Genomic DNA, 15,588 nt, shown 5'->3' with positions numbered 1-15,588 from the left:
ATATCAATGGGGGAGGGGGGGGGGGGGTCAGTGAGCAACCAATTGACCAGTTATTGCACTGGCAGGATTGTTATGTTCCATTATTGTGAACTTTAAGAGGGATAAAGGACAAGAGCTTTTGATTTATGATTTTCCGATTTAAAAAAAATCACATCTGCCATGCATGTTTATGGATCTTGCGGATAAACAAAATCTTAGCGTTTAACATGAAGTGACACCGGCAGCGCACATGAAACCTTCTCACTCCAAAGCCTCACAGATCACTTCTTACCATTTGCTGATCATGCGACAGAAGAGTCAAAATCCCCAGATTAGCGTTGCCACAATAGCCCTGTTTTGTTGCGACAAGAGCAGGTTTACACCGAAGGGAAGGCCGCTGGGGCCCCCTCGGTCAACGGGGGCAGAACCAGTGAAAGTCAACAGAAAGTGAATGGTGACTCAATTGTGTCAACCTTGCATCTCCTGCTGTGGCTTTCACAGCCCAATACTGACCCAAAATTTAACACGCGCTAATTATGACTCAAAATTAATTCATTGCTCACCTGTTTAAGTAATGTTGCTAGATTTTGTTTCATCAACATGATAGTCTTTGTTTTTTTTAAGGGGGAATGATGCATCCATACAACGGTTTTGTTTGGGATAAGCGGAACAGCCAAGAGCTGGAGGATGAACCATTTTTCTTAAAAAACTGACAAGACAAGACATCTTAATTTTCCATTAATGTCATCCAGTGGGCCACATAAAGTATAATTGACGGTGGGCTGATTTTTGGCTGCAGGCTGCTGAACCCTGCAAGATAGTGAGGATGATGAAAGGGAAATTGGATGGATGGCCAATTGTTCATATTTAAACTTTTACAGTGTCTTATAAAAATATATGCAGGTTTACTTTTTAGAAATAAAACTTCTGCCTTGTTTATGATGAATACTTTGGACTACTGGTTGTTATGGCTAATTTGGTGGTATGTAGTGTGCTCAGTAGTTTTGGGGGGGTGCTATTTGTTGTAAAACTTAACTTTTTTCTGTTGACATGTCAACCTGTTTTCTGGCTAATTATGTATTATTGACATTGCCACTGTGCTGTAAACCACGAAAACCAGCTTGTGTTGACTTGTGTTATTTGACTCAACGTGTGTCGTGTCACGTCCCTGGAGGCCCGACCGGCCACCGCAGCATTGTGTGCGAGCGAAAGTCGTGGACCAATGAGAAGGCGCCCTGTTGGCCTCCAGGCATCCCATCATGCTCGTGTGCTGCCTCACTCAGCGCTACGTCAGCACTGACACGAAACATGGCGGTGCCCGGAGCTGCAACACAGAGGCTGCGGCGGACTTCCATCTCGGCGACGGGAAGGATGTTCGTCGCGCTTCTCGCAGGGCTGCTGTGTCACAGCAGTGTCGCCCAAGTGACGATCACCGACAACGACGCGGTGACGGACGCTGTCGCGAAGACACCGGACCCGGCGGATGCGGCTCCTCACCGCCGCTTTGAGTACAAGTACAGTTTTAAGGGGCCACATCTGGTCCAGCCGGATGGCAGGATCCCCTTCTGGATCCACATGGGCGGTAAATGCAGATGTCATGCACTTACTTTCCGGGCATGCAAAACCCATCGTGGCTTGTAACGTCTCTGAGCTAGCGGTGCTAACGTCAACATTGACCCCTTTAAACCTTCCCAGTTAATATGCATGTTTTGGGTAATTGTCAATGCCATTGATGAGTTAAAGGACGAAGACATTCAACTCTAAAGTTGAAAACCTGATCAATTGCGTCACTAGCTTAACGCGACCCTTTGGATTGGCGTGTCATCCAGTTGTGGACTTCTGCACTGTGCAGCCTCCATTCATAAAATACTGATAACGTACCCGTCTGATGTCGGTACATGAAAAGGGCAACGGTGTCATAAGGTGCCGTGTTTTTTAAGTAAATATTTATAATATTTATTCAGCCAAGAACACATCCCCATTTGCAATTCCGATTTGGCTGCAGACAGCCGAATACAACAAGGCATAACAAAAGCAAGACGTTATGTCTAAGAAATTATGGATATGTGCATATGCAAATTGATTAATTAGGCATGTGTCACGTTATTTTTCCAACATAAGGGGTTTGTGTCTTTAAATAGTGCTTCTTATAGGCAAGTATAAACCAGCATTGCTAAAGGAGCCCTGTCTTTGCTGCTTGTCTAAACAACAAAGACTATTGCGACATACTATTTAGTAATGTCATTTTGACGCGGCTGAATGATCAAAGTGCTGACTTAAGCCAGTCACAAAAAGGGGTCTTGCCCAATATCACCTATGACAAAAAGTCCCTCCCTCCTTCCAATATTGCCTTTACTTGTCTGGATCATTTCAGCGCGCTGTGACATGTCATGAAGAAAGGCATGAGGAACTTCATGCAATTGTAAAATGTGCTTAAAAGTGTATCGCTCTCATCTCTCCGGCAGATGCCATCCCCAGTGAGGACCAGGTGCGTATCGCGCCATCCCTCAAGAGTCAGCGGGGGTCTTTATGGTGCAAGAACAAGGCGTCCTTCGAAAATTGGGAGGCTGAGGTGACATTCCGGGTGTCTGGAAGAGGACGGATGGGAGCAGACGGCTTGGTAAGAAAAAGCTAATAGAGTCAAAGCTCACAGGGGCACTTTTATAGAGAAATTGGATCTCTTACTAGGAAACATTGATTTTATTCTCATGTCCTCCTCCTTGACTATGTTTGCTCATTTTTATTTTCACCAACTAGCATCTACGCTGCCCATTGGTTTGTCTCTCTTCCTTTTTTTTTGTTACTATTTATCTTTGTTCATGTTAATCTAATGAAACGGCACGCCAACAGTGCAAATGAATGAAGAAATATTTATTTTAAGCGGAAAGTGGAAACAAAAAGTAACTACATTGGTGCTGTTATCCGAACCGATACTTGTTATCAGTACTCGCCTATCGCTACGAAAAAAATTACGTTGGTTCGTTTGTTCATTCATTCGATTCCAGAAAAGACTGCACTCACAAAGGTTGAGCTTCATCTTGAATTAAAAAGAACAAGTCTCTTCTTACAATAGCAGCATAAAGCAAGTTGGAATGATGTTTAGCTAATTTAAGCAAAGATAGGAGCGGTGTGTTTAACTAACCCAAAGGCAGCAGCTGCTTCTTCTGTGGTTGTCTTACAGGTTGTATGAGAAATTAGAATACATCATCTGGCCTAAGGAGTTGATAATAAGTGTAGCGTGTAGGTACCTGCAGTAATTGCTGATTTATGGTCAATTTTGTTGGCTGGGGGGTCCAGAAATTCTTGAGATATTTCACAGGGTATTTGTTTTTACTCTGATTGTGTTGAAATGGTGTTTATATCAGTATGCGAGACCTCAATATTGGCCAAAAGTGTATCTTTCTTTATCTGGGGCAAAATTATGATATTTTGTTCTTTTTACAATTGTGTTCCCATGATAAAAACATAATAGTTGCATTTGTCTCGGCCAAACGCTTGAATTTTGTCTCATTTTGTATCGACAGGCCATCTGGTTCACCTCAGAGCAAGGCCTGCAGGGGCCCGTCTACGGCGCCGCTGACAAGTGGAACGGAGTCGGGATTTTCTTTGACTCCTTCGACAATGACGGAAAGGTCAGTGTCAAGTCCACAGATTCGTTTCTTTTTTGTGTCTGAGTTGTAAAAGAAAGGCAACATGTATAATAACAGGGCAAAGGTTGATTGATATTGCCAATAATCCAATTTTACTTCCCACAATTATCAAATATTAATTCCCTAACATCATTACCGTGATTTGATTAATTTAATGATTTACATTGTTTGCTTATCTCGCCATCGTGATGAAACAAATAGTCAGAAGGTCAGGCTTGACCATGTTTAGGTAACAGGTTTGTGTGTGCATTTGTTCAAGATGAGCATGTTTTGTGTGCCCTCCAGAAAAACAACCCGGTTATCGTCGTAGTTGGAAACAACGGCAAACTTGTTTACGACCACAAAAAGTAAGTAAGCCCGTCCTTTGCCACCTCACATTTTTCACATTTGAGCAACTTTAAAGAAGATTAGGAAATATGATTATATTTGCTTGAAAGTAAATAATCCCCTATCTTTCCATAATCTCCCGCAGACCAGTGAAATCTTGAAATCACTTTTTTTCCAAGCTGCCATTTTTCTTGGAATCTGTACTGTTTTTTGTTTTTTCACGTACAGTATTTAATCAAAACAGGTCACATGTACAGAAAAAAAATGGTGTTATTTATGGTTGTATGCTAGCTATTGATGAACAAAATGTTCATAATTTAACAAGTGAATTTAGTTTTTTATGTACCGTGCTAAAAGTATGCTGTTGATGCTTTATGATCCTCCCATTTTTAGATGCTGCATCTACAGTAAGGACCAGGCCAGGCCATGACTAACAAAAATCCTTGTCTGATTTTGTTGGCAGTGACGGCAGCACACAAGCGTTGGGCACGTGTTTGCGAGACTTCCGTAACAAACCGTATCCCATCAGAGCCAAAGTGACGTACTACAAAAAGACGCTGACGGTACGCACCAGTGCAATTTTGGCTTATTGATTACACCCACTTCCTCTAATGCCAATCCGACGTTGCTTGGCAGGTTATGATCAACAATGGATTCACTCCCGACGCAAACGACTTTGAGCTCTGCACCAAGGTGGATGATATGATCATTCCTCCCGAGGGCTTCTTCGGTGTCTCGGCTGCCACTGGAGGATTAGCAGGTAATTCGATGGTGGAGCAAAAGCTTTCAAATTAGGCTTGTGAGTCAAGGTTGGCATTTAAAAGGACAGTTTCATGCCAGGGTTAGTCTCTAATTACTGTGTTAGGGCTTCAAACAAGGGCAGAGGCTTGACCTAAAGCAAATGTTTTCAAACAAGGGTTAGGTTTTCAAATGAAGCCTCAGTCAATTAGGGCTTCTAATTAGCGTTCATATTGTTTAAGAGCGCTAAGAAACTCATTCCAGCAATACTTATTCCGCATAACATTAATATCCGTCCTGTTTTAATGCCACCATTTTATGTAATAATCATGTTTTTGTTTTTTTTTCCCATTACATTGTTTCTGCACCAGATGACCATGACGTCTTGTCCTTCTTGTTATTCCAACTCACGGAACCAGGCCAGACACCAGTGAGTTCCATTTGCTAGAACTTCTTTTCCGAATCCCACCACTTGTGTGCTAACAAATCAGTCCAAAGCCCCTTTTGAATTCATTGCAGCTTTTCTTTTTTTGACCATTTTTTGTGGGGTTTGTGGTTGCCCTCTTGAAGCCCCTACCAGAAGCGGAGATTCCCAAAGAAGACAAGGACAAGTACCAGGAGGAATTCCACAATTTCCAACAAGAGCTTGACAAAAAGAAAGAGGAGTTCCAGAAAGAGCACCCTGACGTCCAAGGAGAGCCAAGTTAGTACTGAGGAGGCTAACCGCAATTTTGTTGTACATTTTTTTCTTTTATGACATGAGTGTAAATGTTTTGGAAAATGAGATCATTTCTGATTCGTTTGTTACCTGGATTTGTTTCTATGCAGTTGAAGAGTTGTACGAGAGTGTGAATGATCGAGAGATCCGTCAGGTGTTTGAGGGTCAGAACCGCATCCACCTGGAGATCAAGCAGCTCAACCGGCAGCTGGCCATGATACTGGACGAACAGCGCCGTTACGTGACCATCGTCACCGATGAGATCTCCAAAAGGGGATCCAACACCGGCTCTGGACAGGTGGGTCAATATTACAACCCACAGTTGGAAAAGCACTCGTTTATTTTCAGATTTTTTTTATGCCATCTGCACCAACTTCTTTACCTTGTAAAATATATAATATATTTTTCCTCTTACGATATTTATCATATCATTCTTGTCACATTACGACTTTTCTCATGGCTGAAGATTAAATAAATAAATAAATACTTTTATAATATTCAGAAAAAAAGGTCTTTGTTGACGGCATAAAATATAATGTTTTTCTTCTAAAAAAGTAACTTAAAGTGTTGGTTTGTTAAATAGAAAATAAGGTTGTATTTGTTAAATCCTAAAATCTTTTGACGTTAGCATATTTTTTTTATAAAATGACATCATTACTTGTTTTCATGTTGCCATTTCCTGCTTGTTTACGCTCAAATCACATTTTTAAACAATTGAAACAAAGTCAAACAATGTTATTTTTCCCAAAGTTAGCTCCTCCTACCATGCTGTTGTTTATTTTAGCTGGACGTGGCGAACCAGCAGCTGGGCACTATTGCATCTTCTCAACAGGATCTGCTCAGGAACCTCAATGAGTTTAGGTGAGTCTCTTTTGTTTTTTAGCATCAGCTGAAAGGCAAAACAAAGAGAAAATCCGAGCAGTTAAACCCCGGGAAAGAATATTTAATCTCAGGCTGCGCACATCTCAGGTGTCTGACTGTCTGCCATGCTAATCCCAAGATCATGCTTTCATGACATCCATGCGAAAGTAAGTTTGTTTTTAAAGGTATGTGTACAAGGCATGATATGCGCAGTAATACCCACCCATAATCTTCTTAAACTTCTGGGGTCTTATACTACAAAAAAACAACCCCCAAAAGTCATTTTCTTGAATGAAAGTGAAAGCCTGCCTGATTTAAAAAAAAAAAAGAAATCTAAGATAATGTACATTATTATATGGTGAAGCTCTGGATGGCTGTGTTATTTATGTACCCAAACAGTTAAGAATATTTGAAATATTAGATCATGAAATATTGTATGTGTGGTTGTTCACACCCTTTCAAATTAAAGCCTCAGCAAAAAAAAGTATATTCGGGGGAAATTGACTTATACAAGAATAAAATGAATGTACTGCGGCTACCATTTCTTTCCTTTTCAGCGTGGCCCTAATACTCCTTGGCAGAGCTTGTTATTTTAATGATTAAATAATGTCTCCTTTTTTGTGGCCGTCACTGTTTGATTGTGTCTTAATTTGAGCGTGCCATCTGCATGCCGAATTAATCACAATATTAAAGATTTCACTTTATGTAACATTAATCTGTGTCATGTATCATAAAAGAAGCAAGCTGTCCACGTGGCCTAAATCCCATGTGCGTACATGATTTAAAAAAATAATATATATTATGATCACTATAACATTGACCCACAACTTTCAGGTCGATCATTTGTTTGACGGCAGTAAAAGGCCAGTCCAGCCTCAAACGCACTAACTGATTTACGGCTTGTCGCTGGATTAGAAAATGCTCATAAATGGGTCACTAGATGAAGATTAGATGCCATCTTTATTAATAAACGCTCACTTACTTTCTCAAGGGAGATTTATTTTAATATATATGAAAACAAATTACATGTTGATTTGCAAAGAAAAGGCCACGTCTTAGCGCCGTATCAGATTAGATGTCTTTAAATACATCTGCCATACACGGACAGGGTCAACGTGGTCTGTACTCCAAATGATGCTCTGCAGGACTTCCTTTCGTTTGTCCATTTTTTTTTAACCCTCTGTCCTAATCGTCTTAGATGTACTTTAAGATGATAAGCGAAAGTTACTGCTTTCTGCCTGCCTATAATCAACTGGAAGAAGTCTTTTTTTTCCCCCCTGATTTATTGTATGACTAAGGCGACCCAATGAAAATATCACTTTTTTTTTTTTTTCAATTAATGCAATAAAATAGTATCAATGTGATTGACAATTTTGTAGTAACATATTTTTTTATGGTGGCGTAACTTTTGTTTACCTGTAGCACAACAATGTTTTACTGTAACACAAAAATAATTTTGGTAGCATAACTTTTTTGCTACTTCTTTAACTTTACTTTTTTTCCCCAGTAGCATAACAGCTTCTTTCTTGTACCGTTGCTTTATTTTCTTGTAGTACTACAACTTTTTTTCTTGTAATACACATTAAATGTGTCAATTATTGTTCAGACGCGCTAATTCTGTCTGCTAGCATCACAGCGAGTCGTTTCCTTAACCCTTTCAGACCTTGTAATCTGATGTTGAAACATGTTTTTATAAGGGATTAATTTGGCAATCATGACCTGTTTTATCAGATGGTAATTTTCTGGTTTTCAAACTTTGGCTATACAGATCCCCTGGTGAATAGGGATTAAAAGATAAACAGGGGACAAATTATATCACTGTTGCAAAAAAAAAATATATATATACAAAAATGGTGATACCCACTGTGGGTCGTGTTTGCCAACATGAAAATTAGACTCGTAGTCTGTTTTGGTATTTTGGTTTGCTTTTTGAGCGGCCTTAGAAAAACCTTTCTACTGATTGCTATACTTTATCTAAATCAATATTCTTTTTTTTTCTTGACTTGACTTTCTTGACTCATAACTGATATTGTTTAAGCAATTTTACAATTTTCCTAATTCTCCTAATAAAGCTAATTTTTTTCAAAAATTGTGACCATCATACTACGTTCTTATTTTTTTCTCGCCAGGAACGCCTTCTACGAATCTCTGAAGCAGATCGGCTCGCCCCAGCAACAACATCAGCAGCAGGGTGGCGGCGTGGCCACATACGAGAGCATTCAGCATTTCAACGACATCAAGGAGCACCTGCACTCAGTCAGACGCGACCTGGAGCACCTGGTACAACGTGGCGCTCAGGTCAGAATGCAAAGTTAATGCTAACATCGTCGCGTCATTTGTCTTCTGCCCACTAATATGAGGACTCCTTGTAGAATCCTGGTGAGAAGGTCCAAAAGTGCCCCGAGCTTCCCGCCCTGCCTTCCTGCTTGTCTACCGTCCATTTCATCATTTTCATTGTGGTCCAGTCAGTTCTATTCTTGTGTTATATCATGTACAAGTAAGTTCATGCTTATTATTTATCGCTTAAATTCAAATTAAATGAGCTGCTAATTTCTCTTTTTTTTCTGTGCTGCAGAAGCCAACAGGAAGCAGCAGCCAAGAAGTTTTTTTGATGCAGAAAAAAATGTATCCAATATGTAAATGAGGGAATGTCTATTTTAGGTGATCCCCCCCTCCATGTTTTTTTTTCCTCTCCCAAGAGTTCCTAATTTATTGTACCAGAAAGGAAAATATGATTTATGTGCAAGAATTTTGTTTTGCTGAATTATCTCCACATTCTTAATTTGATCCTGTTTATAATGAGTGAGAAACAAAATTTAATCCTGACAGTATTTTTGCGTGGTCACATCTTTTGGGATTTTTGATTTTTGTTCCTGGAACCGTTGCTGACAAAAAAAGAAAAACCCTGTGTCTTTTTTAAATGTGCATTTTGTATGAATAAAGCTGAAAACCTGTTTAACACTTGACACTTGCGCTAAAACGGAAAAACACACACATGTACACACACATAAGCATAAATATTATCTTCATTGAAGACTAAATGATCTGCAAATCCAATTGTCTTTTATAAACAAAACAAATATTTTGAAATGGGACAATTTTTTGCACTTAATTTAACAATGACCAAAATGGAGTTAGCCCACTGTAGTTCTCAGTGGTTTATATGTGCAATAATAATGATGATGGATGGAGAAGCCACAAATGCTCACTCTCTCCCACCTGTCAATCACCCTCTCCCCCCTCAAACAACAGCGCGCCAGCACGGCATGGAGAAAGGCTCTAGTGAGGATAAACGAGACCCGTAATCCTGCTTCTCTCGCAACTGCAACGCTGCACGTTCTCCGCTAACTCAATAAAGCGACCATCCCGGGTTACATCTCTGATTCTGTTTATAAAACGTCCTATTTGGTGCACATTCAATTAAAAAAACCAAAACGTGCATGCTCTCTGAAAGGTCTGCTTGATTCAAAAATAGATAGGAAACCGGCCATCTGTCTCTTAGCATAGTGGAGCCGTGGAGGATTTAATCCAGATTATGGCCGGAGCACACAACTTCGTGTGTGTGTATGTGTGTGTGTTGCTTGTCATCACTGCGTCCTTGGCTGTATAGACAGGCAGCAGGTTAGCTCGACAGCTACAGGGGAGCTAAGGGAACCGGAGAACAGAAATCGACCCAACTCACTTTCCTTGTTCCTCAGCCCCCGAAAAGACAACAAAAAAATTCATCATGGCTTTCTTAATCAAGAGCATGATCGGAAACCCGCTTTCGGGAATAGGCCTGGGCGGCGGAGGAGACAAGGAAGAGGAGGCCACCCCATCGGACCCGGCCAAGGCGGCAGGCATGACGCGAGAGGAGTACGAGGAGTACCAGAAACAAGTGGTGGAGGAGAAGTGAGTGCGGGCCTCCATTTTGGATTAGTGCGGGTTGACCTTGAAAAATAAAATGCACACATAGATTTGAGTAATTACTTCACTTATGCTATTTTACAAGTTGTCACCTCTACAATTTAAGGATTTTTATACAAAATGGAAACATTAACCTTGTACAGGCTACATGTCCTGATCAATAATCTGCCTTAATCTGGCATTGTATTCGAGTTTTGTTGGAGTTCTGGATGACATTAGCCACCATGATTTGAGTAAACAGTCAAACTGGATTCAATGACATGTCAATCAGTTGAAATACTTAATTTTACGATGTCGAGGATACATTGCACATAAATGCTGAACATGGATTAAAAATCTGGTTTGTCATAGCATTCCATGATAATTCATGAGAGGAGACATTTGTGCACAAGCATATCTTGGCAAAAAAACATAACTCTATTAGAATCAGTATTTTGAAAAATTGTTTGTGGGGAGGCGGGTTGGGGCGTGGGGGTGGTATTCCACAGCATGAACCAAATCCCGTCAACCCAAATTACATAACAGGATTTATCAGCCTCTCTTGTTTTATTTTATTTTTTTAACAATGGGCATGTTAAACGGGAAAAATTAAAGTCAAAGTCTGCTTTATTGTCAATTTCTTCAAATGTCAAGGCAATATTATTCCAAATACATTTACCTAAATTTCTCAAAAAATATGACACTTTGATCAAAAATTTTAAGTTATTTTCTTTTATTTATAGTTATTGTTGTAATATATACTGACGATGCAGGTTACATGTTTTTGCATAATTTTTATAACAGCTCACTCAGTCCAGCGCTTCAAGAACAAACTTGTTTTAAAAAAAGGTTGTTGTCTATGGATGTGTTTTGGTGATGTGCCCCTCTAGTCTGGTCTGATAATCCCAATCTTTAATTGGCTGAGTACTCACCTCAAAGAAACTTTGCAGTCAAACCTGAGACAAGCAAGTTTACTTTTCTAGTTGGGCGGGATTACTAAACAATGTCATATGTCTCACACGGCCAATGAGAGCAATAATACTGCATTTGATCACATTAAATTAACCTTTGCATCATATTTTTCCAGAAAAAGAAACCCAAAACCATACCTATGTTTTGTCGCACTAGTGCTGCCTAGACACAAAATCCAGCTCCCAAAGCCAGGTTAATTTAGCAACATGAAATTTGGTAGGCATGTCTCACAGAAAAGCCCGCAAAATAAATGTAATTCATGCGGAGTAAGAATTAGGTTTCACCGATTTTGAACAATTGAATGTGTTTCAGGATGGAGAGAGATGCAGATTTCTTGCACAAGAAGGCCGAGAGGGCGACGCTGAGGGTGTGCCTCAGGGAAAAGTACAGGTTGCCTAAGGTAGGGGCAGTCAAGTAATCATCTTAATACTACAAATACAACAATGGAGGCCACCATTTTGTATAAAAGGGTTGCGTTTGAAGAATGAAAAGGTCTAGCGACACATGGACTTCATCAAGAGCATTGTTTTGAAATGGATACTTCTTTGTTGATTTGTAAATGTTATTGTGAAATACTTTGCCAATAGTTTCAAGTGTATAGGGTTATTAGGAAAAATGTATATTAAAAAAATTCACTGAATTATACCAGCGCTAATAAATCTCAACCGCCAAATCTATTGCCAAATTTAGCAAACGTTAAGATTTTTTTTGTGATTTCCATACAACATCATATTTACTCTCTTCCGGCTGCGGATTGAGTTATGTTCTAGCGAATCAAATTAAAAAATAAATATCCAAAAGGAAATATTACATTTTCAGACACGCGTGAAATAAAATCGTGAAATTTTGAGTTCTAAATTTTGTGTTCATCAACAAGATGCTCCTTTATATGTCTAAATGATTACATCAGAACATGGTAGGGAATGATTGTGATTAGAAGAGGAGGTGCGAAGCGCGTCACCAGATTAGACAGGAAGGTGTTGACTTTTTGTGGAAGCCAAAAATCCACTGAGCTGAGATCCCAGGATCACTCGGCATCAGCCCATGTGATTGGACTTCACCTACTGTATATTTTCCATACATTGGAAAAAAAACGGGAATATTACTGAACATTTAGTCGGCATGGAGGGAGCACAGAAGGTATGTTATTTATAATTTGAATACAGCTTCTAATGAGCCATTCACAACAATCGTGAAACTCTATTTAAAAAGTGTGATTTTAATGCATGCTCTTGACCTTGTCCGCTATCGTGTGATGGAAAAAAAACAATGGGCGCTCTGTGGCCTTTTATAGCACATTTATGTATAAATCTAATTATTCCGCTCTAATGATGTTTACATTGTACGCACAATAGCAAAGGCCACCGTGTCTTTATTGAGACTGATTTGCAGCATCGTAACAATAGTAGAGGCTTACAATAGATTCTTTTTTTGAAAGCATTGGGGGAAGGGTTAGTTGAAGAGGTAAATACTTTCACTGAATAACAGGAAGTTGTCGTCCATCTTATGGCATTAGCGTGTGACTCAGAGAACGTTATCTTTAGACTGCTGGCTGCGGATAATCCCCATCATCGGACCTTAAAGTCCAGTGATCCCGCCTGCACAGCCACGATCGACTAAAATTGATCGTTTGAACAACATTTTTGTATAGCTTTTATTTTGAAATCCAGCACGGTCATCTGAAATATCACACGAAAACGTATTTTGTAAATGTGAAAAATCTCAGAATTTGGAATTACATGGCAGCCAAATGGGAAATCGGGGGTCAACAGATGAGAATCAATGGTGTATATACTCCTGGTAATTAAATTTAGTGAGGGAAAGTGTTTTGGACTGCCTCGTCAAGAAATCATCAAATTTCACATTTTTTGTTTCATAAAATAGCTCCGCAAAAAGAAAATGTTTTCTCCTCCCACTACTGCTTTTTACGCAATAACGAAATCATTATAGAAATAACAGGGATTAAGAAAAATTCATCCACTTGTTTACAGCATATCTAATCTTCTGTTCAATCATTTCAATCTTGCAGTGTTTTCAGCACTTGCGGAAAAACATGTTAATCTAGGGAAAAGTTGTTTACCTTTATCATGGGAATTCCCTCGCATATTCACAAGGCCTGCCCCACTGTTGCACTAAGTTTCACAAAAATGTGTTAAAATGAAAGTTCTTTTTGTGTAATTCCTCTAGAAACATCTGACGTGTAAATAACTAATTATGCCAGAGACAAACAATCTGAATTGGATCATCATCTAATTCACAATGGAAACTAACAAAAACTATTTGTCGAGTTGTCAAGTTGAGGCGTTAATTGTTGTTGGATGCAGAGCGAGCAGGACGAGAACATGATCGAGATGGCCGGTGACGACGTGGACGTGCCCGAGGAGCTGCTCAAGATGGTGGACGAGGATGCTACCGAAGAAGAGGGCAAGGACTCCCTCATGGGCCAGATTCAGAACTTGCAGAACATGGACATGGACCAGCTGAAGGAGAAGGCGTCGGCCACCGTCACCGAGCTCAAGACCAAAGCCGAGGAAAAGTGCGCCGTCATGTGAGGAAACCACCAGCAAAAAGAAGACCTCTGTGCAAAAGCCACCATTGGATTTGTTGTTTTAGCGACACGATCGCAACCAATCAGCAACTTCCACCAAGGTTGAAATGTTAACTCCAAAAGAGTGTTTGTCTTTCTACCCATTTGTTAACCAGCACACCACTTCCTGGTTCCCAAACAAATCGGCGTTATCATTACGATTCAATCATCAAAAAAAACCTTCCTGCATCTGCACCATTATTCGGATCCTCAGCAAAATGTGACGAAGGTTTTGTGGGATTTGTTTCTGTTTTTAGCTTAGTCCTGCTAACTGTCCTAGTATTTACTTGATACGTTGTGTCCAAAATGATGACTATTTAGAACAACAAAGACTTTTGCACGGTGCGCCATATTTGTATTTAAAGCGCTGGGAAAACAAAATTCAATTTTTTTGTTGAATTTTAACATAACAGCTAGCTTCCGTCATTGCAACACACCTAAAATCTAAATCGCCACTCAAAACTTAAGCATATGTCAAATATCGACCATGAAAATCTATTTAGTCATCAATATCAGGTGCCATGTGTTATCAATGGGTACTTTTTAGAAATGTCCTGACTTTCCATAAAGACTTTTTTCCAAAATGTAGATTGTATTTTTGCCCCACTTCAAATTCCTTTTAATGCCGACATGACTTTCAATCTTTATTTTTCCGTTTGCTGTGACAACCGAGAAGGTTGCCCAAGTCACGTAAAAGCATGTTTACAGCCTGTTGAGTGTTTTGACCTCCCTTACACAATGTTTATGCTAGGTTGTTGATGTTTTTTTTTGGTGTGGTTTTTGAGCTAATTGAGACTTTTAGCGTTTCAACCTGTTGATGCAAAAAAGGCACTTGTTTGCCCACAGTCATCTCAAAACACACAGTATATGGCAGTGCAATAAATAATGTACATATGAAGGTGCAGATCAAATAAAGATGTGTATTATGCAGTATTTACGTGTATATTGGCTGCTTTATTATTTCCATTGTCTCTCTATGCAGACAGTGACTAAACATCGTCTAAACATTGCGATGAAAAAATGCTGAATGTCACGTCGATGATAATTGTCATATGCGGTGTCTTGATTTTTAAACGGTTCAGACATCATCTATTTTCTACTATTCTTATTTTACATGAAGCAAAAAAAAACAAAAAAAATAAGAACTGATGATCGTTACTTTGTTTTAAGGAATACGGACTACCATGGAGTGAATATTGTGATGCGATGTGGATGGGGTTTCCCCCCCCCTTTATTTCCATTATTACTTAATCGTGGTATTTGTATAAGTCAATTAAGGGATGCTAAAACAATCACATGATTGCGTTACGTTTGAGTTAATGTGACGGGATCACATTTCAAATCCTTTATTGGATTTTGAAATGCATTCAAGAGACAGCTCCACATAGACACTAAAGATGATCAAAGTAGAAGCGATTAATACCTGGTGGAGGGATGGTTTTAATTCAATTGGGCGTTATCCAAACACTTGTCAACGAGGGGACGATTAGGGGTTGGTTGTGATCGAGGGCGGGGCTGTGGGTTTGGGGTGACGAGGGGAGGTTACACGGTCATCAGTTAAGAGTTTCACAGTGGTCCAAGTTTGAGCGGCTGTGGATTTGCAGTCTGCAGATTAACATCTAATAGGATCACAGAGGCCCGGTTTGTCGGACAGGCCCTCCCCACTCCATCCATCCATCCAGCTATGTGTGTTATTATTCTTAATGGACATGTGACCTGTGACTTCTCAAAGCTCTACATAGCAATGTTTATGAAATGATCAATCACGTAAAATAAATACACAAATATTCCCTGGGCGTAATATTAGGCACAATCTAATGCAGGGTTTGGAAAACATGCATTATTAGTCAATATTACGATAATTCCTGGTG

At 39.6% G+C, this 15,588-nt stretch overlaps 2 protein-coding genes and 1 long non-coding RNA gene across 7 annotated transcripts in view; 2 read left to right on the top strand and 1 right to left on the bottom strand.

Annotated features, from left to right (window-relative positions):
- Positions 1–15,588, bottom strand: part of LOC125979967 (uncharacterized) — a 71,992-nt gene that overhangs the window by 26,702 nt on the left and 29,702 nt on the right. The window lies entirely within an intron of this gene.
- Positions 1,254–9,239, top strand: lman1 (lectin, mannose-binding, 1). The gene is made up of 13 exons (XM_049738876.2): positions 1,254–1,561; positions 2,445–2,599; positions 3,504–3,611; positions 3,915–3,976; positions 4,420–4,519; positions 4,593–4,716; positions 5,066–5,124; positions 5,265–5,397; positions 5,523–5,710; positions 6,197–6,273; positions 8,403–8,571; positions 8,646–8,770; positions 8,849–9,239. The coding sequence occupies exons 1-13, from the start codon at positions 1,288–1,290 to the stop codon at positions 8,883–8,885; spliced, it is 1,611 nt and encodes a 536-aa protein (XP_049594833.1). The 5' UTR covers positions 1,254–1,287; the 3' UTR covers positions 8,886–9,239.
- On the top strand, positions 9,844–14,650 carry cplx4a (complexin 4a). Its single transcript, XM_049738882.2, has 3 exons — positions 9,844–10,164; positions 11,443–11,530; positions 13,455–14,650. The coding sequence occupies exons 1-3, from the start codon at positions 10,001–10,003 to the stop codon at positions 13,680–13,682; spliced, it is 480 nt and encodes a 159-aa protein (XP_049594839.1). The 5' UTR covers positions 9,844–10,000; the 3' UTR covers positions 13,683–14,650.

Source organism: Syngnathus scovelli, chromosome 13 (assembly GCF_024217435.2).
Source record: "Syngnathus scovelli strain Florida chromosome 13, RoL_Ssco_1.2, whole genome shotgun sequence".
In the NCBI taxonomy this organism is placed as follows: Eukaryota; Metazoa; Chordata; class Actinopteri; order Syngnathiformes; family Syngnathidae; genus Syngnathus; species Syngnathus scovelli.
The sequence above is the reverse complement of the archived record's forward strand: the minus strand, read 5'-3'. Positions and strand labels throughout refer to the sequence as shown.